A 27,278-nucleotide genomic window follows, 5' to 3' on the forward strand; every position below is an offset into this window, starting at 1 on the left:
TGCTCCATATCTGTAAGTCTAACCCCTCGCGCATTACCCATTTGATAGGCCTATAATATGCAACATCAACAAAGCCTGCTGAAGAGACATATTTGTCTCCCAGAGGCAGCCCATGTCTGGAATAGGCTTCCCATACATGTCAAACAGAGTACCTCTCTGACCCTCTTCAAGCGCAGCCTTGATGAGTGGATGGGAAACCACAAATTTGTCCCAGGGGTTCCAACTTTGTCCCTTAATGACAGGAGTGATAGGGGCTGACTGAGGTTTCTTTTTGGGGGGACAAACTCTTGGCTAGGCTTGTAAGGGCCCCAGGGCCATTAGCCTGGTAACTTCCTATGATCAATATCTTTATGTAAATTTTCTACAAATGTTTTTGATCTTGTCTCATACTTTGTCTACCTTGTCTGTCCAGCTTGTTTATTTCAGTTTTCAAAGCTATAGTTTTTTTTTCCATTCCTTAAACATTTTATCTTTCACCTTAATTAAGTATTTTGTTCTTACGGAAATATATCTTCATGACCTTGTGTACTTAAATCCTGATATTAAACATTTTTTTTATTTTTTTGCATTCATACAATTTTGCTTTCAAAACTTGTCACATTTCTTCTGTAGTTTTTCCACTGAATGTGTCACTCCAGTTAGTTTTACATAGTGACTGTTTTGTTTCCATACAGTTACTTACTAATTTTCTGTGCATTAGTTTAGATTTCAGTTTGACACAATTATCGAGCTGCAATTTAACTTTTATAACCCCATGATCACTGCGCATCACCAGTGGTAAAACTTGATAGGAAGTAAATGTCATTTCCTTGGGAACATAAATAATAGTATGTTTCAATCCCTGGTAGGCTTTTTTTACAATGAAGTAATTGTTCCTCAACATACGCTGTAAATATTTTCCTTACTAAAGTTGTTGAGTCGATACTATTCCAATCTGTTTCTGGTAAATTTAAATCTGCAGACATTATTATTTTTTCTTCCTGTGAAATGTATGCATTCCTCTAGATCATCAGCACTTGACTTAGGTGGTGTAAGCATGTTCCGAGGTTGTCTTTATTGTTACAGTTACAAACTCTACAGTACTGGTGTGTGTTATCACTGAACATGTAATAATCACAGATCTCATAAAAGCCTTTAATCTCTGTCATAACACCTCCTCCTGATTTTGTTTTGTTAGATTATCTGTTACAGCAAAAAAAAAAAAATACCATGACAGAACTGTTTTCCAGTCATTGTTCTTTAACCATGTTTCACAAACAATAACATCAGTCTTGTCTGACTGTGACAAATTTCCAATAAAAACCTAAATAATGCTCCTAGCATAAACAAACATCGGAGATACATTAACTGTTGCTATCTGTTAAATTTCTGACCTGGCAAAAATCCTGTTTTGTGTTAGTCAAATAGCTGCGATATACCTGCTGCAAAAACTCTCACCCCTTGTTTTGTCAAGTGCACACCATTCTGTTTAAACACATGTATGCCCAAAGTTAGGTTTGGATGCTTCATACATTTCCATTTTTTGAAAACAATTTTCATTCACACTGTCTTGACTCTGTTTTCTGTATGTGATATGTGAAAAATACATCCTAATACCCACACAAGCTATGCTTTATAAGAGGGCTGTAAGTTCTCTAACAGTGAGACAGTCCTTGCAATTCATACCAACATGAACAAAAACAACTGTATACTTCCTTAAATTAAGGCATTCTATGGTCTGTTTCAAATCCTTTATTTTTGCTCCTGTCAAACATAATACTATTCTATATCCATTATCTTCTCTGCAATGTAAGTATCAGTTTCCGTAATAACTGAATTCCAAAGTTGTCATGTTTACTAGGGATTGAGTGATCTCTCTTGATAATAGACACTTCCTTATTAATTCCACTATTTTCAATGCTTATTACTGTACATTTGCAAGCATACAATTCTTATCCAGCTGTCTCTGTACTTCCACAAATGGGTGAGGTTGTTAACTTCAGTCTTTCTCCTCTTTTTCCTTACAATACTGTTCTTCAATCCTTCTAACTTGACTTTTGATTTCTTCCTTTTCACCTGGCCCTTTCCTCTTTTTTTCTGCCTACTCTGTTGGAAAAATAATGCCTTTTTCTGTAAACCGAATGTTTTCTGATTGAAAGTTATCATTCCATGTAATCTGTGAATTGCAGAGCAACACCGTGTCCTTTTTAGTATGAATCCTCTGTGCAATAAAGACATTAATCAATTTATTTTTCTTCCTTGGCATTTGTTGTAAACGTCCTTCCTTCCTTCCTTCCTTCCTTCCTTCCTTCCTTCCTTCCTTTCTTTTTTTATTTTTTTCTGCATGTTCAGGCTCCCCAGACTGCTAAATATTTGTATCTTGAATTCCAAAATTGTCATGTTTAATAGAGCTTGAGTGATCTTTACTAATAACAGGCACCTCCTTTCCTAAATGTGACGTAGTTACAGTTTGCCTAATGTTGTTTACTTCTGCCCAGTCATTAATATATGTAAAAACAGCTTTCCCAGCTGTTCTAATTGCTCAAGTGCAATCATTATGAGTAAGTCTAGATTTATCACTAATAAAAATAATCAAATCATCCAACTTTTGACAGCAGGAACATAGGTCACCAGTGTTACCTGAATTTACCTTTAAATATGCAGAGCATTCAGGGCACTATTCTAGATACTTGTGTTTTAGCAAATCATTCATGGCATACTAATTTAAGGAATCATTTTTCAGCCACAAACAAATAAAGATTTATAACAGAAAAAAAATAATCAAAATCAATTACCAAAGAAGAGGAGGAAAGAGGTAGAGTTGAAGAAGAATGGCAGCATCTCAAAACCGCATGTATGAGGCCTACAGAACAGATATGTGGCCAAGCCAGATATAGAAGTGAGGGGCATAAGGAAAGCTGGTGGTGTAATGCAGAGGCCCAGGAAGTCATCAAAAGAAAGAAGGAGTGAAGGAAAAATTGGGATATAGAAAATGAACCAGGCTAGGAATAGAATCTGGTTGGTTAACAAAGAGGCTAAATGAGGAGTTGCAACAGTAAAGAACAAGGCATCAGAGGCACTCTACTAGCATTTGTAAAATGACTCAGTAGATTGCCCAAATAAACTATATCAGCTTGTAAGCCAAGGACAGAAAGATAAAGAAGATAGTAATACACCCTTTATAAGTAATGCCAGCAACAACCTTCTCACCAGTCCACAGGACATCAAATGCAGATTGAATGAGTACTTCCAGCAGCTACTGAATGAAGAAAACCTCACAAAAACTGTACTTCCCCAGACAGAGTCTATGATGAAAGAAGAGGAGCAGCCCACCATAGAAGAAGAATAACACTAAGGAAAATAAAGTCAGGCAAAGCAGCAGGTTCAAATGAGGTCACAGCAGATATGATAAATATGCTTGGTGAGATAAAGGAGAAAGGCTCATGAGGGTACTCATAGCAGTGTGGAGAGGAAAGCATATCCCAGATGACTGAAGAATAATCATACTCATGACAGTGTACAAGAACAAAGGTCCATTCACAACTGTGGGCAGTATAGAGGTATCAAACTCCTTTTACACTGTATGAAAGTTTTGGAGAGGGTGATTGATAAATGAATATGCAAAGCAGTAGAACATAAGATAGAAGATGAGCAATTTGGATTCAGATCAGGATGCAACACAACTGACCTGGCTTTTGCAGTCTAACAATTAGTTGAGAAGAAGCTAAAGATGAAGAAAGACTCCAAGTGGGCATTCCTAGACTTAGAGAAAGCATATGACAAGGTCTCAAGAAAACTGAGTTAGGCAGTCCTGTGGTAGTTTGAATTAGGGCAGGCTATGCACAAGAACCCAATGACTCAAGTACAAACAGTGTTCCATCTCACAGAGCGGATCCTAGTGGGAGTGGGTATGCATCAGGGTTCAGCTCTGACTCCACTGCTGTTCATACTGGTGATGGATTACATTAGTAAAAAGGTTGGCGGGAAAAGATCAACAAAATTGCTGTATGCAGATGATGTGGCATTACAGACAAACTCTGAACAAGAACTTCAGGAAAGGATAGGGAATGGAACACAAAACTGAAGGCACATGGGGTGAAACTGAATACAGACAAGACAGTTGTAATGTCAGCAAATGGCAGAAATCAGAAGAGGCTGAGAATTGAGATAGAAGGGAAAATAATGGTAGAAGTTAACAGCTTCAGATATCTGGAAGGGGAGGTTGAGGAGAAAGGATGTCTAAATGAAGAAGTTAAATCTAGAATCAGAGGGACTGCAGCCAACTAGCACTGAGTGTCAGGGGTAGGGTATGACTGAAGAATGCAAGCTAAACAGTGGTGTGATCAGTACTATTGTATAGTACAGAAACCTTGGCAGTAAAGGCATAGGGCCTGAGGAAACTAGAGGTGATAGACATGAAGTCCATGAGATGGGTGTGATGATGCACACTGTGGGACAGACAAAGAAATTAGGACATAATAGCAAAAACCAAAGAAGCTCTAATTACAGAAAATTTCAAAGACAACTGATTAAGCTAGTTAGGGCACATGTGCAGAAGATAATCTGGTGAAGAAGATTGGGACAGACAAGAAAAAGGCAAGAGGAAATGAGGGCACCCAGCAAAAAAGAGAAGCTCTGTGGCAGTCAGAAATTAGTGTTGAAGAAGGTAGGAGAGTGGCACTGAATAGAGAGTGATAGCAACAATTGAAACAACACCCCAATCCGGTGTAACAAATTGGAAAACAGGGGGTTGATGATGATGATGATGAATTACTAAAGACTTCAAAGAAATTTTAAATCAACTTCTATGAGAAAATCATACAAACAATATGCAACTAAATATTAAATGAAGTACATTAAAGTCAGCACTCAGTGATGTTTATGAAGCTGGAAATTGATAGTGCAATGATGAATGTTGTTAGTGCATATGCTCCACAACTTGGGTGTGCGATGAATGAGAAAGAAACATTTTGGAGTGAGTTGGATGAAGTGGTGATGACTGTACCCAAGGGTGAGAGACTGGTGATTGGAGCAGATTTCAGTGGACATGTTGGTGAAGGGAACAGAGAGGATGAGGAAGTGATGGGGTAGGTATGGTGTTAACAAAGGAATGCAGAAGGTCAGATGGTAGTAGATTTTGCAAAAAGGATGGACATGGCTGTGATGAATACGTATTTTAACAAGAGGGAGGAGCATAGGGTGACATGCAAAAGTAGAGGAAGATGCACACAGGTGGATTATATCTTGTGTAGAAAGGCCACTCTGAAGGAGATTGGAGACTGTAAAGTGGTGGCAGGGGAAAGTGTAGTTAGGCAGCATAGGATGGTGGTTTGTAGGAAGACATTGGTGATTAAGAAGAGGAGGATGAGTGTGAGAGCAGCACCAAGGATCAAATGGTGGAAATTGAAAAAGGGTAATTGTGAGGTGATGTTTAGGGAAGAGTTAAGACAGGCACTGGGTGGCAGTGAAGAGTTACCGAATAGCTGGGTAACTACAGCAGAGCTAGCAAAAGAGATGGCTAGAAAGGTGCTTGGTGTGACATCTGGAAAGAGGAAGGAGGACAAGGAGACCTGGTGGTGGAATGAAGAAGTACAGGAGAGTATACAGAGAAAGAGGTTGGCGAAGAAGTGGGATTGTCAAAGAGATGAAGAAAGTAGACAAGAGTATAAGGAGATGAGGTGCATGGCAAAGAGAGAGGTGGCGAAGGATAAGGCGTATGAAGAGTTGTATAAAATGTTTGGCACTAAGGAGGGAGAAAAAGGACCTGTACTGATTGGCTACACAGAGGAACCAAGCTAGTAAAGATGTGCAGCAGGTAAGGGTGATAAAGGATAATGAGGGAAACGTACTCACAAGCGAGGAGAGTGTGTTGAGCAGATAGAAACAGTATTTTGAGGGGTTGATGAATGAAGAGAATGAGAGGGAGAGAAGGTTGGATGATGTGCAGATATTGAATCATGAAGTGCAGTGGATTAGCAAGGAGGAAGTAAGGATAGCTATGAAGAGGATGAAGAATGGAAAGGCTGTTGGTCCAGATGACATACCTGTGGAAGCATGGAGGTGTCTAGGTGAAATGGCAGTGGAGTTTTTAACTAGATTGTTTAATGAAATCTTGGAAAGTGAGAGGATGCCTGAGGAATGGAGAAAAAGTGTTTTGGTACTGATTATTAAGAATAAGGGTGATGTGCATAGCTGTAGTAACTACAGAGGGATTAAACTGATCAGTCACAGCATGAAGTTATGGGAATGAGTAGTGGAAGCTAGGTTAAGAAGGGAGGTGATGATTAGTGATCAGCAGTATGGTTTTATGCTAGGAAAGAGCACTACAGATGTGATGTTTGCTCTGAGAGTGCTGATGGAGAAGTACAGAGAAGGTCAGAAAGAGTTGCATTGTGTCTTTGTGGATTTAGAGAAAGCATATGACAGGGTGCCTAGAGAGGAGTTGTGGTATTGTATGAGGAAGTTGGGAGTGTCAGAGAAGTATGTAAGAGTGGTACAGGATATGTACCAGGGTAGTGTGACAGCGGGGAGGTCTGTGGTGGGAGTGATGGATGCATTTAAGGTGAGATTACATCAAGGATCAGTTCTGAGCCCTTTCTTATTTGCAATGGTGATGGACAGGTTGACAGATGAAATCAGACAGGAGTCTCCGTGGACTATGATGTTTGCAGATGACATTGTGATCTTTAGTGAGAGTAGGGAACAGGTGGAGGAGACCCTGGAGAGATGGAGATATGCTCTAGAGAGAAGAGGAATGAAGGTCAGCAGGGAGTAGAGGTGGCAAAGGTGGATGAGTTTAAGTACTTGGGATCAACAGTTCAGAGTAATAGTGAGTGTGGAAGAGAGGTGAAGAAGAGAGTACAGGCAGGATGGAGTGGGTGGAGAAGAGTGTCAGAAGTGATTTGTGACAGATGAGTACCAGTAAGAGTGAAGGGGAAGGTCTAAAAGAGGGTAGTGAGACCAGCTATTTTATATGGGTTGGAGGCATTGACAAAAAGGCAGGAGTCAGAGCTTGAAGTTGCAGAGTTGAAAATGTTAAGGTTTGCACTGGGTGTGACGAGGATGGACAGGATTAGGAATAAGTATATTAGAGGGTCAGCCCAGGTTGGAAGGTTTGGAGACAAAGCCAGAGAGGCAAGATTACATTGGTTTGGACATGTGCTGGGGAGGGATGCAGAGTATATTGGGAAAAAGATGCTAAGGATGAAGCTGCCAGGTAACAGGAAAAGAGGAAGACCTAAGATAAGGTTTATGGATGTGGTGAGAGGGGACATGCAGGTGGTTGGTGTGACAGAGCAAGATGCAGAGGACAGGAAGAAATGGAAACAGTTGATCTGCTGTGGCGACCCCTAACGGGAGCAGCCAAAAGAAGAAGAAGATTAAAGTCAGCACTCTGACTTACTGTACTAGTTGTTCTAATCACAGAAATGTTGGATTTCCTTTACACTGGCTAGTCTAAAACCTATCCCTTTCTTTTGAATAACAAACAGGGAAAATCAGAGGTAAAAATAAAATATAAAAAAAATATATATACTCTTATCACGATATTGCACAGTCAATCACAAATCAACACAAGATAGTTTTGGATAAGCTCTGGATTGCCCTTTCTATACTTTGTGTGAATTTATAGCTGACTAGGCCCTTGGGGTGGCTAAAGTTTGCAATTCTAAAATCTATCCCTTTCTAACAACTAACAAAAAAAATCAGAGGTAAAATAACAAGCTATAAATAAAAATAAATTGTCTTCTCTACAAGCTATCCCTTTCTTATTATACAGTGAAAAACAGAGGTAAAAATAAAATGTAAATCAAAATAAATCTTCTCTTGCCAAGTTATTGTACAGTCAATCATAAACCAAGACAAGATTGTTCCAGATAAGCTCTGGATTGTCCTCTCTACAGTCTGTGTGAATTTATAGCTGACTAGGCCCCTTGGGTCTGCTAGAGTTTGCCTGTCTAAAATCTATCTATTTCTAACAACAAATTGTGAAAATCAGAGATAAAACAAAACAAATCATCCTATCTACAAGTTGTCCCTTTCTTCATACAAATATTGAAAACAGAGGTAAAAATAAAATGTAATTCAAAATAAATCTTCTCTTACAAAGCTATTGCACAGTCAGTCACAAACCAACAGAGGCCTGTTTCGGATATGCTCTGGTGGTATGGCTGGGAAGACAGAATTTAAGATCAGCAGTGGTAACAAGCAAAAACACAGACATTTTAAAGTAATAGACTGGCATGGTAAAGCAAGACAATCTCATTAACAGGTATGGTCATTTTTATGAAGGGAGGCTGAAGTGATATTAACTGATTTCCTGCATTAAAAAAATCTATAGACATTGCAGCATTATTATAATCAGCTTTGAAAAAAACGTAGTCACATGATTATAGCTGAACACTCTTGCAAAAATGCATCTTTTTTGTCCCTCTCTCTCTCTCTTTGCTGATTGTGCTATAGATTCATAGGTAGGTACTAGGCTATTGGCCCTAGGGCCTATATAAGCCTAGCCAAAAAAGAACCCTGGCTTTCGCCACCCAAGAAAATTATTTTCCTGTGCCCCTGTTGAGCAGAGCCACGGAGGTGATCCTCAGGGTGAATTTCCTATTTCCCATCCAATCAAGATTTTTCTTGAAGAATACTAATGAGGAGCTTTGTTTGTTCCAGAGTATGGGAAATCTCTGGGACAGGAATCTATTCCTCCAGCATGTTCTGTTTCTTGTGGTGACAAGGTTTAGGTTTCTAGAGCGTGTAGCTTGGAGGGATTGGGATTTCTTTAAGTGGAGCATGTCCAACACCTCTGGGTTTGGCATCACTTTGTATGTTAGGCAGAGATCACCTCTGAGTAGGCAGTATGCGACAAAGTTAAGCTGGAATTTTTTGAGACGGTCTGCGTAGGGCACGGTCTGCGTAGGGCATCTGTTTGAGGCCAGTAATCCTCTTTGTGAGGTACATACCAAAAGGGGCATTGTACTCTATAATTAGTCTAATGAGTGACGAGTAGAGGGGAACAATGATCTCTTTTTTTTCCTGGATGAGAAACCTTTTGTGATGAGGTGTGCCACATAGAAGGATTTTCTGACTACTGTGGTGATGTGATTATCAAAGGAGAGACTGCTGTCCACCTGTGTCCCAAGGTCTCTTATCACACTTTCGGTGTTAAGTAAAGCAGACTACCACCTATGTGGTAGCTCATGGGTACAGAGTTTTTACCAATGGGGATGACAATGCACTTTTTGGCATTGAGCTTGAGGCCGTGGCTTTGACACCAGACATCTGTCTCAGTGAGGCCCTTTCGTAGGATGTCCACATCGTTAGGAGTTTAGATTATGGCTCCTAGTTTGCAATCATCTGCAAACTTCATTAGCCAAAGACCTTCTGTGTTAGCCTGTACTTTAGAAAAGTAGATACCAAACAGGAGAGGAGCCAGGACTGAACCCTATGGTACTCCACTTGTCCCTGGTCTGAAGTTGGATTTGGAGTCTGCTACTTTCACAGTGTGGGTTCTTTCAGTGAGACAGTTGGCAACCCATCTTGTGACATAGGGATTTATACCTAGTTTAGTGAGTTTATCTATAATTTCAGAGTGGGGGATGGTGTCAAAAACCTTGGCGAGACCTAGATAGGCTGTGTGAACCACCTTACCCTCATCTATGGTTTTGGTGACTGCTTCAAAGAAGTCTATCAGGCTTAGGAGACATGATCTGCCTTTTATAAATCCAAACTGGGTGGGGTCCAGAGTTTGGAGATTACCAATATCATTATTTATAAGTTCCATGATGATACGTTCCATGGCTTTGCAGACCAGGCTCATTAGACTAATGAGGTGGTAGTCCCCGGGTTCCATGGTGGCTCACCCTTTGTGGCATGGGATAACCATCACTGTGCACCATTCAGTTGGCACAAAGCCTGAGGTGAGACTATGATTGAACATGGTGCTTAGGTGGGGTGCCAGTTCATTCTGTAGTTCATGTAAAACACAGCCTGGGATGTTGTCAGGTCTCATGGATGTTGTGTTCTTGCCTTTGGAGTGTGTGGTTTTTACCTGTGCAGCTGTGATTACAGGAACTTTGCATTCTTCCGGTATAGAGATGGGCCTTTTAGGGGGTGAGAGAGGGGTAAAGTTAGCACTGAACCTATCTGCCAGAATGTTGGCAATATCAGTTGGTTCTGTATATTTATTGCCGTTGTGCTGTAACTCAGAGCAGATCTGAGTGTTGCAATTGAGATTCTTGACATAGCTATAGAATGCTTTGTGGTTGTCTTTAGAATCAGTGGTGATTTTGTTTTCATAACTAGCTTTGGAGGATTTTATGAGGGATCTCAGCTTCTTACTGAGGCTGACCAGGGCTCTCCAATCATGGGATTTTGCTCTTTTTTTGCAACAGTTTCTTTCTTCTGTTGTAGAGTTTGTTTATGGCAAAGGACCACTAGATTGGCTTCCTTTTTTTGGAGGATAGCATCTTGGTTCTGTTAGGGAACGCATGATCCATGCACTCGTGTAAGTGCTTATAAAGTGCATTTGTGAAGATTGCATAATCCATGCACTTGTGTAAATGCTTATAAAGTGCATTTGTGTAGGATTCAGCAGTCATACCTCTATTGTCCATCTGCATGGGTGTGGTGAAGTTTGCCACTTCTCTCTTAAGAAGCGTGAAGTTGGCTTTGGAGAAATCTTTTATGTTGGTTTCCCTAATGGGGGGTGGGGGCGGGATGTGGATGTCTAGGGTGGTTAGCTTGCGGTTGGATCTGACCAATGAGGAATTGACCTCTGGTGTGGAACACCGGTCGACCATTTTGTTAATTGTAGGATATTGCTTGCCCCTGATGGGAGTGTGGATAAGTTGATCCAAGGCACTGGACTTTATGAATTCCAGAAAATGTTGAGCAAAAGAGTTGGTACATGAGTAGTTTTCTCAATTAATGGTGGGGTAGTTGAAATCGCCCATTATTAGGGTATTGGGTTGTACCCTAATATTTTCCAGTGTATCAAGAAATGAGGAGTGGGAATCCTGGGGCATGGTGGGGGATCTGTAGCAAGTTACAAGTTGGATTGTGGTCTTGCCCAGAGATAGTTGCACTTGGCTAATCTCGGATGCATTATGCTGAGCAACTAGCCTGGAGGTGTGGATATCCTTAATGAATATGGACATGCCTCCACCTTTAGTGTTTCGGTCCAGGTTAGGTGGCCGAAAGGTGTGATATGAATTATAGCCTGGTAATGCAGGGGTGCTCTCTGGAGCCTTGAACCAGGTCTCTGTCACTGCATAGATGTTAATGTTCTTCATTTTAAGGAGAGCCTCGAGTGAATGCATTTTGAGGTTTAGACTTCTAGCATTGAGTAGCATTACCCTCAGATTTTGCTTGCTTGTACCTGTTATGGTGAAGCTTAGCCAATTATTGAAGTAAATCATTTTGTCTTTGTACTGTGGTATCATTCTGAGTGATGGCAGGATGCTACTCAGGGCTAGGGTCATACCTGCCTGGGCTACAAAATTGGAGAGTTCCTCCATGTCTCTTTTCATGTAGACCAGGGAGGTACATCTTAGGTCATTCACACCAACATGGACAATGACAGAGTCATATTTGTACTTATTGTAGAGTGACCTGAGTGCATGCATTATGTGGTGGATCCTGGCACCCAACAGGCAGCTGACAGTAACTTTCTCCTTGTTTAGCCTGGTGAGTTGAACATCAGTGTGCCTGACTATAGAGTCACCTATGACTAGAGTGTTCGGTACATTGTTATGCCTTATGAGCATGAAGGATGTAAGCTACCTGTCCTGCCACAACAGTGCAGACCACAAACCTTCTTAATGTAAAACAACTGGTCTGAAGCCCAAGTGCTTCAACCAAAGGCTTAGAATAACAGTTACAATTTAATCAGTTACAATTTAATAAGCAGTAATAAATGCAGCAGAATAAACGCAATAAAGTAGGAAGAAACACAAATACAGTAAAAGCAAATGAATAAAGTGCATTTTTTTTATATAACAGAACATGAGCAAACTGATTTAAACAATCAATTAACCAGTAAAAAAGAATATGTAATCGTTCAGCAGTAGTTTGTGAAAGTGATATGGTACTACCAAAACAAACAACATTTCTTGCTCGACACTTAAGATTAATTAGGAGTACATTTCTGATATCAAATAAAGCAAACTCATCTCAGTCAAATGCATTAAATCTCAGCCACAAGTTGCATATGTGCAGAATGTGTATCTAGGCCCTTGTACTTGTTTATTTCTTGTTTAGAATATTATGCAATCACCCTAATGTTATGGATATCAGGCTTTTTCAAATTCTAAGTGTTTTCAGAGAATGGCCAAACTATTCACTTATGCTGAAGAGCTCACAAAGGGTAAAACATGCTATGCTTACAGCTAATGGCGTTTGGCTTTATTGGCCTGAATGAATCAATAAAGACTTTTATAAAATAAAAAGCCAGTGCCTTCAGAAGCCATGGACCTAGAAAACTGTATGTTCTTGAGGAATCATTTCCATATATCACATCAGTCTCCTTCAAAGGAGGTTTACTGCATTAGAAAGTGGAGACTGTGGTTTACCTAGGTCTTTTGGTTGTTTTTGCCTATGTGTCCTTTCTGTATGCACTTTTCACTTGCTGTTTTTCTTTAATAAGGCAAAAAATAAGTGGACTTCAAATGTTCTTAGCAGGTATGAGATTAAAATTAGGTATGGCAAAATACAGACACTGCATGGGATGAGAAAGAACAGTGACAGTATACCTTATGCATTCTGAACTGTTGCCAGTACTATAAACTAAAATATCTTCCTTTACACAGGTTGTAAAAAGCAACGGAGATCTTGCATTCTCCGTTGCTGTAAAAAAAAAAAGTTATACTAATGAAATATTATTTATGACACATGGCGAACTGTTCTTACTAAGGATGTTACAATTATTGTAAGTGATACACCTTTTTTCACCTATAGTAGAGGTAAGAACTTGAAGGAAATGATGGAGATGGAAGTCAATTTTGATTTACATAGGAATTCTAGAATGAGCAAATGTGGTTTGTGTAGTACCTGCAAGTATATTAATAATGGTCCATATGTAGCAGTGCACAATTTCAGTAGAACCATTAGATGTCCAGGGTATTGCAATTGCAAAACCAAAATGGTGGTATATATTGCCACATGTCTAAGTTTCCCTATGTTTTAAGTAGGGAAAACTATTAGAAAATTAAGACTTAGAATTTTGGAGCACACGAGAGATATAAGGAACAAAAAAAACACCAATGCTCTTTTTTGTACATAGTCAGAGTTGCACTAATTTTAAAAAATATATATTTTTTGTAGTAGATAGAGTTCCACACAATGAGAAAGGTGGTGACGCTAAGACCCTATTGGAGGTCAAGGAGTGTTTGTGGCAGCTTAGATTGGATGCATCTAGGTCACCAGGGATCAATAATAATATCTCATTTCCAGGATTTTAAAATACAGGTCCTATTGTGTTTAATATGTAACAACATTTTACACACAATTATTGATTACACAGTTACACATTAATTCAAATTACTTCATGAGAACTATGCATTACAAAATTTATAAAATGTACAATAGGCGATTTTTATAATTGTGATTATGTTTTTTATTAAGTTGGGGTGTTATATATAGTATTGTAGTTTATCGTATTTTAATGTACAGTATGAAATAGTATGCTTTAGAGTAAAATTTAATTTTATTGGTTATCTTTATGTTTCTTGGAATATTTCTAATTTTATTTGGAATTCTAAACAATTAATTGTTTAGCATTCATGATTGGTTTCAAGAAGGGGGCGTGTGTATGAATTGACTCTTAAGAACTGGAAATTGCATTTCACTTTTCACTCTGATGATGCCCAAGTTGATGGATGGGTGAAAGCACTAAGTTAAATTTATTTATATTTCTACCTGCCTGGATACTGTTCTGTGGTCTTGTCAAATAAAGCTTTCAACTGTCATGGAGCTGGTTTGGTTTTTATCTTACTAGTCTACTTTTGTTGGTTTCAAAGCTTGTGGAGTATACTAATGGTAAAAGTCCGGGCGACCGGACCTTTTTCCATTACTATAACTCTGATTTACAGCATGCATGCTGACCAATCAGCGTGCACATTTTGGAATATTAATGGGGGATCGTTGTATAATATAAATTATCCAATGATAAATAATAAATAAATACCCACCACCAAATCCCTTCACCGTTAAGATAGAGAGTAAATAGAGACTAGTGTATAGCAGCTGTTTAGTTACCGTATTGCACTTGTCAACCTTAGATGTGACTCAGTATAGCCATTATATTGCATAATAGTAATGCTGGCAGTAATTGCTCTGAGCAGCAAGATTAAATGAAAAAGAGAGGCTTCAATGTATGGGTATTATGGGTGGTATCAGAGTTAATAAGTCTCACAGTTGTAATGTAGCACTGATAAATGTATATATTTATCAGAGATATGCATAAAAAAGTAATAACCTAAATAGTACAATACACTGATGACACAGCACTTATATGTTCATCTAAAATAATTAGAGGAACTTCACTCACTCACAAGTCACTGCATATCATCAAAAATTTATAAATTAATTCCAGCTACCATTACGTGCAAAAAAATAAATAAATTCTTTTTAGACCAGAATGAACACAAAAACACACTAAAGACATCAAAATCACATTGCATCAAAATGGTACAATAGAACAAGTATTCTACATTAAACTATTAGGGATTTGACTGATGTACTGATTATGTCATCTCCCAAACAACTGAAGAACTTGAAATGCTATATAAATCTAAACCATACTTAATAGACAAGAAGTGTTAGCAACAGGTAGAACGTACAAGGGCTCTAAGGACCCATAATCTAAATGAAGTACCTACAGTTAATTCACATACTCATCACAGGTACTTCTCGTACGTTGTAGCTGTAGTTAAACTGTGCAACTTCATGTACTTATGTATTGTTAAGTTGGCATGTTGGTTGTTATCTGGGTGAGTAGACTGGTACAGGGCTGTCTTCAGCCACTTCCCAGGTCATGGGGCAAAGACAAAATAGTTAGCATGCATTTACAGTTGCCATGCAAAATAGAAAATGATAAATACATAGAAAGATGTATAACACTGCCTGAATGATGAGGCGAAGACAGTGACAATTACAAACATATACCTTAACCTTATATCTTGACATGTCATACCTACAAATAGTACTAGCTATTCTCAAAGCCTAAGTTTTGTTGTCAAGATGTAACACATTTGTATTGTCTTATGTATACTACATTTTGTTTACTTTATACTTTTTGATTATTGTAATGTGTTCTTGAAAATTGATTGTTACTCATGGAGCTTTTCTCCTAGGCTTCTGCTGAAAAATGACAAGTGTCCAGTCAGACTTTCCCGGTAAACAAATGTTAAATAAAATAAAATAAATATACAGTATACTATGAACAGTAAAGAATCCGTAGAACACAGTACAGATCATGTCTGTAAATAATATTAATAACATGTGTAATAAGTACAATGTGTAATAACAGAACACTGGATTTGGAAGCAGTTTAAAAAGTTGAGACTTAAATGTATTCTACTTCTATCTAAAAATGTTCACATTCCATAGAATCACTGTAATGAGTAATTATAGATGCTGAAAGTGTAGGATAGAAGTAATCTAACCCACACCCCTAAAAAGTACAGTTGTGTAAGTTAAACTTACCATAAAAGTAGATATTCGAATGATCACTGCTGCAGTAGCCTTAGCTATATGGGTTATATCGTGCCAAAGGTATAACACCCAGCCAGCTTCCAAAGCTTCAGGGTGCCTTCCACGCACCCAAACTGTCAGGCAGCTCAAGCTGAACTGACTAAAAGATAAGTTTGGACCCAAAGCCCTTCAGAGCTTTACTGCCAGCAGACAGAGGGAGGCTGAGCCCAGAAAAGACAATGCTAGAAATAACAAAAAATAAATGTCCACAATCTGGTATAAAAAGCACTCCTAAAAATAAGGGTGGGGGTGGAGGGAGGGGAGTGGCTACTACAGCAGTGATCATTCGAACATCTACTGCTATGGTAAGTTCATCTTACACAACTGTACTATGTTCTTCATATTGAGCACTGCTGTAGCATTAGCTATATGGGTAGATTACCATGACTAATTATATTCGAGAGGTGGAAGGAGAGGGATCCAGGAACCCCTGGAGAATGTTCTTACCAAAGCTTGAGCTAGACCTAATGAAGGAATCAAGCTTATAGAGCTTAGTAAAAGTATGTAGAGAGGACCAAGTAGCAACTTCTAGAGTACTTCTAGAATCCAACCCTTTCCAAATAGCCATAGGTGAAGCCAAGGCCCTGGTGCAGTGGGCCTTGTCCCTGCCTGGAATAGATTTGTCATGGTGAGTATAACAAAAGGTAATAGCCTTAGACAACCATTTAAAAATACTCTGTTTTGACATAGGCTGTCCCTTCTTCTTATCTTTGCAAGAAATGAACAATTAATCTGAAGATCTAAAAGATGTACATCTGTCAGGGTAGCACCAAGGTATGGAGTTTCCTTTCTCCCCCATTTTTAGGTTCAGGGAAGAAAATGGGGAGCTGGACAGCTTGGCTAAAAGTGAACTTGGATACCACTTTAGGCATAAAAGAAGGATTAGTTCTTAAAGAAACCCAAACCATATGGAAAATGAGGTAGGTTTTTTTCACCATAAGAGCTTGCAACTCAGATGACCTTCTTGCAGAGGCTAGAGCAATCAGTAAATCTGTTTTCTGTGTTAAGAACTTCAAGTCAGCCAGATTAGCTGGTTCAAATGGAGCAAGTGTTAACTTCTCTAACACAAAATTAAGATCCCAAAGAGCAGCTACCAGTTTACTTGGAGGTCTTTTATGAAAAACCTTTCAAGAACATTTTGACATGAGCCTGCCTTGATAGAGGAGGATCCATGGGCAGTCATGCAGAAATGGCTGATAAATGAACTGTGATAGAGGAGTAATAAGGCCCATAGGATAGTAACAAACACAAATATTATAAAACCACAAAACGACAAGCTCTGAATCAGTGCTGGTTATGTTGTTTGCACTAACTACAAAACCTTTTACATTTGCTAATGTATGATTTTCTAGTAGCAGGCTCTCCTGCCTCCATTAGTACCTGCTGTATGTCCTCAGTAAACAGGTGTCTAAAAAAAATCAAGACCTTATCATCCAGGCAGTCAACTGAAGATGACTGATGTCTGGGTATACCAAGGGTATATCAAATACCACTGTTCTTGAGTGAGTAGAGCCATTCTGTTATATAGCTTATGGTAATTGCCCCTGGCCATTTCCAAAAGAAGGGAGAACCACAGTTGCCTGGGCCAGAAGGGAGTCACCACAATGATCTTGGGGGATTCCTTCTGAATCTTCAGAAGTACCCTGGATATTAGTGGAAAGGGTGGAAAGCCATACAGGAGCATTTCTATCCAAAGAAAAGAAGAAGCATCTGTCTTCCAGGCCTTCTTGCATGGACTCCTTAAACAGAAGTTTGCCAGTTGATTGTTTAGAGAGGAGGTAACAAGGTCTACTTGGGGAACTCACATATTACCTTTATCCACACTATCTCTTCTTTATTTCTGTGGCAGTCATTTGTGTCTTCATCATAGGTTCATAGGTTGGTACTAGGCTATCGGCCCTAGGGCCTATACAAGCCTAGCCATAACAACTCCCTGGCTATTTCTTCCCACAATATTTATTTCCCTGGACCCCTGTCTAGCACGGTGATTGATGTGATCCCTGGGGTGAATTTACTATCTCCCATCCAATCATCAAGGCTCCTTTTGAAGAGGGCCAAAGAGGTGCTCTGCTTGACATGTATGGGCAGTCTATTCCAGAGTCTGGGGAGTCTCTGGGTCAGGAACCTATCCCTCCAGCATGTTTTGTTTATTGTGATGACAAGGTTTAGATCCCTGGAGCATGTGACTCTGAGGGATTGGGATTTCTTTAAGTGTAGCATGTCCAACAGCTCTGGGTTTGACATGGCCTTGTATGTTAAGCAGAGATCGCCTCTGAGTAGACTATATGTGACAGATTATAGCTGGAGGTTTTTAGACGGTCAGCATAGGGCATCTGCTTTAAGCCTGTGATTCTTTTAGTGAGGTATTTCTGCGGCCTTTCCAGTTGTTGCAGATGTCTTGAGAGGTACATACCAAATGGGGCGTTATATTCTATAATAGGTCTAATGAGGGATGAGTACATTGGGACAATGACCTCCTTTTTTCTGGATGAAAAGCCCTTAGTGATGAGGTGTGCCACATAAAAGGATTTCCTGCCTGTTGTGGTGGTGTGGTTATCGAAGCTGAGACCACTGTCCACCTGTGTCTCTAAGTCTCTTATCACACTTTCGGTGTTTAGTGTACTGCCACCTATGTGGTAATTCAAGGGTACATGTTTTTTTCCCAAAGGGGATAACTATACATTTCTTGGCATTGAGCTTGAGCCCATGGCTCTGGCCATGTCTGTGGCATTAGTAATATGTCTTATGCAAACTGCCTCAAGGCTCTATCCCTGTATTCTGTCTCCTACAGGCCTTTAAGGGGAGATCTATGCCTGGCATACAGGACATTGTCAGACCCCACTATGATGGACCTCATGTATAGCCACAAAACAAACAGTACCAGAATTACCTATTTTAAAGACTTAAACCTTCCCTGTGATATAAATAGGACCTGCTGGAGAGATAGGTATGCATCCCAGAGACTACCCTGTCTGTGGAACAAGCTCCCCATTCATGTGAAGAACAGTTCCTCCCTAACCCAATTCAAGTGCAACTTGAACAATTGGATGGAAAACCAGAAATTCATCCCTGGTTTGGCACCTATGTCTGTAATGCAAACTGGTAATCTGTAAATGGTTCATCTCCCAGGCCCAGGCTTACACTAATCAAGGGTATCAGAACTTGTCAGAGATTTGGGATGCATGGCTAGGCTTGAAAACGCCCTTGTGGTCATTAGCCTAGTAAAAACCTATGAATCTATAAAAGACTGTGGAATTTTATACATTCTATCTGCCTGTTTAAGGCCAGCTGGTTGACTATCAGACAAAAATCAGTCAGTAAGATATGCATCCTCTAAAGCAGACAGGACAGGATAAATGAACATAGGAAAATCCTTCTATAACATCTCATAGTATTTTCTGTGTGACTGAGAAATCTTAGTGTTCTTTCACTGAAAACAGTTACTTTCTAGCAATAATCTCAAAGAAAGAGAAACCCCACAGGGAGAATCAGAAACTGAGCTTTACACTCAGTCTGAATCAGAAATCTGAGGACAAAATCCTGAATCAGTCCCTGCACCTTTCCATTCAGATTCAGAAACAGAATCTTGAATATCTTCAGGAAAAGAAGAATCCATCTTTCTTTTACCAGAAACTACTTTACAATTAGAGTCAACAGCCTGAATTAAACACTGAGCCAGTCCCAGTAAACTACTCCTATCCAAAGAAATTTGAGGAAGTGTAGATATATGCTTGGTTTTCTGTTTTGTTTTGACAGAAAAATGTGACCAACCATGTTACTAATGGCAGTCCCTGCTTCTCCAGGGATGGGCACAGCATTCTGACACAACAGGAAAACCTTCCCTGTTCCATCTCCCAAGACCAACAAGAGTAGTTCTCCCTTGCCCACTGAGCAGACTTCCAACAGCTGCAGAGGACATGGCTAATCCCCAGTCCGTACTGGCTTTAGGTGCTACACCAGAGGGATTCAGGGTAAAAGATGAGTGGTCTGAAGTACAACAAATGGCCACAGTGAAGTCCCCCACCTGCGGCTAAGGCAAATTGCTAGCCTACTTTGTTGTCAATGGCTGTCTGTGGCTGGTTTGGGTTGGGAGGTTGGCCTAATGGGTAAGGTGTTTGCTTTAAAAACACAAGGTGCATGGCTTGAGTCTCACAAGGGATAATTGGCTAGGCTTAAAATGGCTTGCAAGGGCAGTTAGCTTAGTACTAATCTATGAACCTATGAACCTATGGAAGAAGGACCAGCTGTGGAACCAGCAATTTGTTCCACAGTCAAGTCAAAAATGGTAGTTCAAAATTATGGACACAGTACACCTGGAGCCGCAATTCACAAAAAAAAGGTCACTTGAATATTGGAATGCTGATAAAACAAGTAAAAGTTAAGATTTTTTGTTCAGATAAAACCATGTTTGAAAAACTGAGTCCATATGTACACCAATCTAGATCACATTAATGCCAAGCTCCAATGATGTCATACTAAAAACTGAGTCCATACGTACACCAATGTAGATCACATTAATGCCAAGCTCCAATAATGTCATACTAAAAACTGAGTCCATATGTACACCAATCTAGATCACATTAATACCAAGCTCCAATGATGTCATACTTCCTTTGGGAGGATTTAAAAAGGATTTTTAGAAAATATAAAGGGCCATGCAGGTAGAAAATTGACATGAATTACAACAAAATTAAAGTTAGTTTATACATGTGCTTCTGACTTTTTACATACTAATAATGTACTGACAACATATTGCAGCCATCACCTTTCTAAAGATTTCAGTTTTAAAATACAGGTGATGGATATTTGGTCATTCAAACCAGGCCAGTTCATGGCATTAAGTTTCAATTGCCAGCAAAGCTGAACATTTTCCAGATTGATTGTTCATGAGCCCCGTCTATCTGACAGGACAAATTGTTCTAAAACGAAAAATTTAAAGGTGTGGTCAGATATTCCATGGTATGTTTGCAAAGAGCATTGGTATCCTTTTTCGTTCTAATAGTGTGCTTATAAATTCTGTCACATAGATGTCTTTCTGTCTTACCACCATAAAACCCATTACAGTGTTGGCATTGAGCACAATAAATGACATTAGTAGAATTATAATTAAAATATTTTTTGCATCATCAAAGTACTTTGTGATGACAAAATGTGGCTGCTGTCCATATTGCAAGTATATTTTAAGTGGCAATTTGTTTATTAATGGTGTCTATTTTAGACCCAAAAATATTTCATTAAGTTATTAGAAAATGGAAAGCAAAATCTAAACCAACTGTATTTGAAGTACTGAATATTGTAACAGAGATAAAAGAACACAAAGTGAGACCTTTACAAAATGGCAAGAGTAACTTACTTAGAAAAAATGAACATTGTGGAAACAAATCATGCAGAAAAAATGTTTTGGAGAAGGAATGAGGTTTAAGTGAAGGCAGGAATTGAATAATTTATGTAATGTTGCTTAGATTATATGGTAAATACTGTATGTGGTATATATTGTTTATAAATGTGTACTTATTAATATGCTTTATTACTTTTATATAAATGTAAGTTTGCACTGTCGTACATAATAATTCAATAAAGGTGCTTAAAATAAATAAATAAATATATGAGGCAGACTGCATTTAAAAAACTGCATTAAAGCAGACAAAATGACTTATCAACGTGACCATAAATTCTATGTAAAATCAGGTAAGGAGTCACAATGGGACTTATCCAAAATCACTTAGGAGACTACTTTTGTTAGATTTGGAAAGATTTGTTTTTTCTTAAGGTAAGATCTTATCTTGTGAATATTATGGCTTTCTTTGAAAAGGTTAACATCAGAGCTTAAAGAAGGGCTGACAGTGCATGCTGCTTATTTAACTTTGCTAAGACTTTATAATACTGTATGTAAGAAAATAACAGAGAAATTAAAAACATTAAATGCAAATCCATGCAAAATTTGATGGGTAAAGCAGAAGTTAAGCAATAAGACTTAATAAATGTATATGTGCAGTTACCCTTCTATCCTAAAAGGGGTTAAAAGAGGTGACTTGTAGAGCTGCATTCTGAGGTCACTTCTTATTGTATTATTTTTCTTATCATAGGGTCATAGGAGGTTACTAGGCTAATGGCCCTAGGGCCCTTACAAGCTTAGCCAAGTTCTACCCTTACTTCCATGACCAGCACCTATTACCCCTGTCCAACAGGGAAACAGGTGAAATCCCTGGGGTGAATTTACTGTTACCCGTTCAATCATCCAGATTGTGTTTGAAGAGGGCCAACGAGGTGCTCTTTTTGACATGAAGTGGGAGTCTGTTCCAAAGGTGTGGTAACCTCTGGGAGACAAATCTGTCCATCCAACAGGTTCTATTAATGTCACATACCAGATTAAGGTCTTTAGAGTGAGTAACCCGTGTACTATATGACTTGCAGCTATATAGCATTTCCAATAAAGTAAGGGTGAAAATTGCCTTATACGCGAGGCAGAGATCGCCTGTGAGTAGTCTTTATGAAACACAATAAAGTGACAGTGATTTCAGACAATCCACATAGGACAGATGCTGAAGACCTTGAATTTTCCTTGTGTGGAACCTTTATGGTTTCTCCAGTTGCTGTAGGTGATTGGAAAGGTACATACCAAAAGGGACATTGTACTCGATTATTGGCCTGATGAGGGAAGGGAAGCATACAGGGAGGTTATAACTTCTTTATTTCTGGAGGCAATGCCCTTACTTATGAGATGAGCAATGTAGAATGCCACTGTGGAGATATGGTGATCAAAGGTAAGGTTGCTGTCAACCTGTGGTGTGCCCAGATATCTCACCACTGAGTGCGTACTTAGGGTGTTGTTATTGTTGTGGTAGTTAGCAGGAACATCACTTACCAAAAGGGATGATAATACATTTTTTTGCCTTGAGTTTAAGGCCATGACTTTGGCACCAAAGATACACAACTGGGAAATGGACTATGTTAATATTATGTACTAATGACTGCAAACTGATTACAACTATTTCTGTCATTTCCAAGATGGTGTATAAAAAGAACATACCTGGAACAGTAGAAATGACATCACTTTTGGTGGCAGTAAATAACTGACATGGCTTTAGTTAGATTTTCCTTTCTTTTATCTAGAAAACTAGCAGGTTTACAGGGATTAAAAAATGTCAAAAAGGGCTATAGTGGTCAAGCTGTTTCGAGACCAGTAAGTTGTAAGCTTGGCAATCAAACCTGCAGACCTGTAAAACTTTCAACAAGTTTGAAAAGTCCATGTTCTCTCAAATTATTAATTTTGTCCAAATGCACCAGTAAATGAGAGTGTAGATGTGAAATATGTCCTTGGATTTTGTCATTATTTAGTTTGTGCAAACATGAAGAGAACTGAGACTTAATCTTTGATAGGAGCTGTTAGAGTTGAGCACATTAGCATTTGATTCATGTTGTAGACTTAAACTAACAAGTGACTTTTTTATCTCATATAGGAGAAGATGACTGTGCTGATGGCCATGTCAGAGAATGCAAAGTTAACTGAAGAAACATTAAATACCTTAACTGGGATTCAATGTCTACCAATTGAGGCAACAAACTATGCATATCCCAGAATTGAACTCCCAGAAAAAGCTGTTACGTGTGCTAAGGTGGTAGTCTGCTGGTATAAGCTATTCTGTTTTCTTTACTGGTACAGCAAGAACTCAGCATGTTGTGTCCAATCACTATCTTTGTTTAATTGTTGGCTAAGTATGTGTGACTATTTACAAGGGAATTTTTATTTTTATTACAGATTTAGTTAGGTTATGTTGATTGGCTCCAAAGGCCCCTCTCACTTATGACCTAGTTTGAGTCAGACACGAAGTACTTCAGATAATATTATGTATAGTGACAGTGAACAGTTGTGCATCACTCCACTTTAGTAAGGTGTAAAGAAATAGAAACATACACAAACTTCTGCCATTAACACAAGTAATGTGTTCATTTAGACAAAGCAGCATACGGAATATGCAGTCATCAAAGGTAATGGTGTATAAGCAATCATGAACATATCTGTACAATATACAGGGAACTTCAAAATGTGATCTGTTTTATTCATAAAAGGGATGTACCAGAAAGACAGGAAACATCCCTTGACCTAAATCAGCTCACATTAGATAGGCTGCAACTGTTATGATTTACCAAGCAACAGCAGTTTACTCGGTCATATCATTAACTTTATCTTGGATATATCACTTGTGGTTTTAAAAGAGAACTTTTATACTGTACAAAAGTTGGGCTTCTTCAAATTTAATGAACTGTGTCACCATGCGTGACTGTGGAATGGAAAGGGACTTTGAGATCTTGAATTAGCATAGTATAGGTTTAGTGCAGAGGATTAAGGCTGTTGCTGCTAATGAACTTCCTCCTGTAGTGGAGGGCTTGATTCCCCTCTCATCTTTTTGCCTACTGTTTGACTCTGAACAAGTAACTTAACCAGACAATGCTCCTGGGTTACTCCTAAAAAGAAGCATGTGCGTAATTGGCTTTCCCATGTAAAAATTGAATTAAAAATAATGTTATGCAATAGTAATAATAATTGTATTATAGTGAATGGATGCCAAAGAATTTCAAGAAATTATTTATTTATTTATTTATTAATGTATGTATGTATGTATGTATCTATCTATCTATCTGTCTATCTATCTATCTGTTTATTTACATTTGTTTCCTGGAATAATCTGACAGGACATACCTGAAAACTTTTCAGTGTGGGCTTGGCTAGCTGATATAAACTCCATATAAGGATATGACTTACAAATTATGCAGACAGTCATAAGAGTGATAAAACTGATGAAAATGAATACACAAAACTGGCTTTTGACCAGCATTCATTATTCAGAGACATTTATTAAAAAAGTAAAATATGTATAATGGGTTTAAGCTTAACCGTTGTTTCATTTTTGAAAAACATCCTTCCCAAGGAGGAATCTCAGGAGAAAGTAGTCTGAAGTAGAGTGTGTTCTGAAGTTAATGACAACAACCTGTTTAGAAATGAATATGAAAAACATTCTGTCTGAATCTTGACCCAGTATCCTCCAGGATGAAGGATTTTACCTCACTGCTTGGCATCAGAGATGAACAAAATGAGCAAATATTGTTAAATGAAAAAAAAAAACACCTGAAATGACATCAGATGAGCCGTGGAGCTGAGGTTACATCAGATGAGATTTAGAGAGGGCTTGCATATTGTACAGGCAAATTATATTGATGCAATGCTAATTAGGTCATAAAAGGGATTTGGGGACAGATTACTTGTACAAAGTACAGTTTTGTGTGCTGTAGTATAGCATTTCATAGACTGTTCATAAAGAGGACTTTCAATCATATGTGAGGGAAAGAAGAGTATGCAGGTGCCCATGTAATTCAAAACCAAATGTAACTGCTGGTCTAGAATTGCTGTCGTATGAGTTAAGTCGGAATGGATAAAATGTAAGTGAAGAAGATACGTTTTAAAATTATGGTAGGGATGAATAAAACAGGCCTCATTTTATGTTGATAAATTAGAAATAACCTCTTTACATCAGATACTAAGTCATTTTAACATCGGGGCAATGACCAGAACATCAAGCCCTGAGATAACTAGCTTTCATTCTCAGAACACTTTATGGATAATTGCTTTATTTGTATGAATAGTGTGATAATGTCAATATAATTATATAACCGCATATTGGCATGAATAATGTGCCAGTTAAGTATTGCCTTAGCATCCATTACTGCAGCAATAATAAAAATAGCAACAAAATAGCAAACCTCACTATTCATATGAAAACACCCACTTCAAAAATTATGTATGTGTAATAAAATTATATAGTTAATTATTGAGTTTGTAAGCTTCACAGCCTTTAAAACTGAGCTAAAAGTGTAACATAACAAACAAACTTTATGCAACTGCAAACCCTTAACCAAAATACCTAACAGAATGTGACATTCATTCACTATTACTCAAAACAGTGTATTTTCTGACAAGCTCAGCAATAAGCTACCATAATTACAAATATGCATCCATTCATGGCAGAAGTTCATAAACAAAAGTGACAACCATGAGGACTACTCAGTATTTCTTTGCCATATGCAAATGCAGCAGTCTGTGGATCTGAATTATGAGAACTTGTGTGTTATGGTGATTTTTGAAGTCCATGCTACTGAACATCTAAGCAGAGCAGCATAAAGATACATGACTATTATCCATTTATGCATACATACCCGTTGTCATATACAGGCGAATCTTCAGCACACTGTGGCTGCTGTTAAATGAGCAGGACAAAATCATATCTCTGCTGCTCAGTGCTTAAAGTTTTTTTTTTTTCCCACTGGGCTACCCCCTCCAACTGCTTAGATTTTCAATTCATATGTTTTCGCTGGAACATAGTGCAGTGGTGGTAGCACAACAAGTAGCATACTTATCTTTGGTGCAGAAGGCTGTAGGTTCTACTCCCACACCATGTGGATGGATTGCTGATATTGCACTGTTCTTTAAGGGGGATGGGGGTGTTGCACTGCTAAGTGCCTAATCCAGGGATGGGAGGTTGGCATAAAGGTTAAGGTATTTACCTTACCAAACACAAAGTGCAGGGCTTGATTCTAAAATGGGATAACTGGCTAGGCTTTAAATGGCCCACAAGGGCATTAAGCCTAGTACTAATTAATGGGATCAGTTCCATGCTAATTATGGATATCTCTGTATGTCACTGCTGCAGAGTAGCACAACTCTGTATGTCCATGACCCCCAGTCCCTATCTGTACCACTCTCCATCTGTTTAAAGATTTTATTTTTGTAACATTTATAGTCTATTAATAAGCAGTAAACAATATATTCTCTTTGGTCTAACCTTAAATTTCTTATCTTAACTTCAAACCCTTCATTTTTTTTAATTGTCTAAAATTCCCACCTCCACAATATTCAGCTCATTTTCAGATGCCTAGAAAATGTTATAGTAAGACTTGGTGATAAAAACACAGTGGTAGACTTATCCTGCTGTGCACTGTACTGAACCATACTAAGTCATGTTTTTTTAAAAATATGTTACGAGTTAATACATCATTTGTTAATTGAAATAAAGACCTTGTACTTTTGTTGATGTGTTTTTTATCCACCAAGTTGTTTTAATTACTGGAAACTATCTATAATTTTATATGTTGCATATTTAATTCATTAATTGTGGATGTTTCCTCCCTGGCCCTCCACTGAAAAGGACCTGCAATGCAGTTGGCCACCCAGTAATCAAAACTGAAATAAATATAACTAACGTTAAACATAAGTAAATAAAAATTAAAATCCAATCCAAACATGAAATACAGTGCTACTTATTAACATATCATCTCACTTCTCTCCCTCTCCTATTTTATTTATTGGTTTGTAGGTACTTACTAGACTATTGTTCTGTGAGGATCTTAAGAAACCTAGTTTTACATTCCCATGGCAGTTTTTGCCCTTATATTTTGAGCACAAATAACCCAGAGATGGGCAGCACAATGTTATATTGTGGCATTTGCATCTATTATCTATGTTTATTGACCAGAATAATCTGACTAGGTCAGTGGCC

The 27,278-nt window shown here is 38.4% G+C and overlaps 1 protein-coding gene across 8 annotated transcripts in view; it reads left to right on the top strand.

The window, feature by feature from the left end:
• Window positions 1-27,278, top strand: part of LOC122798488 (alanine aminotransferase 2-like) — a 1,719,357-nt gene that overhangs the window by 803,795 nt on the left and 888,284 nt on the right. For 7 of the 8 annotated variants that reach the window (XM_044067464.1, XM_044067468.1, XM_044067469.1 and 4 more), the window contains one exon: window positions 23,187-23,342. In XM_044067464.1, the coding sequence (XP_043923399.1) occupies window positions 23,187-23,342 (156 nt within the window). Of the gene's footprint in view, window positions 1-23,186; window positions 23,357-27,278 lie in introns of all 8 variants that reach the window. The other variant, XM_044067470.1, reaches the window with a different exon arrangement.

Source organism: Protopterus annectens, chromosome 3.part1 (genome assembly GCF_019279795.1).
Source record: "Protopterus annectens isolate FY-2018-M chromosome 3.part1, PAN1.0, whole genome shotgun sequence".
Taxonomy (NCBI): Eukaryota; Metazoa; Chordata; order Ceratodontiformes; family Protopteridae; genus Protopterus; species Protopterus annectens.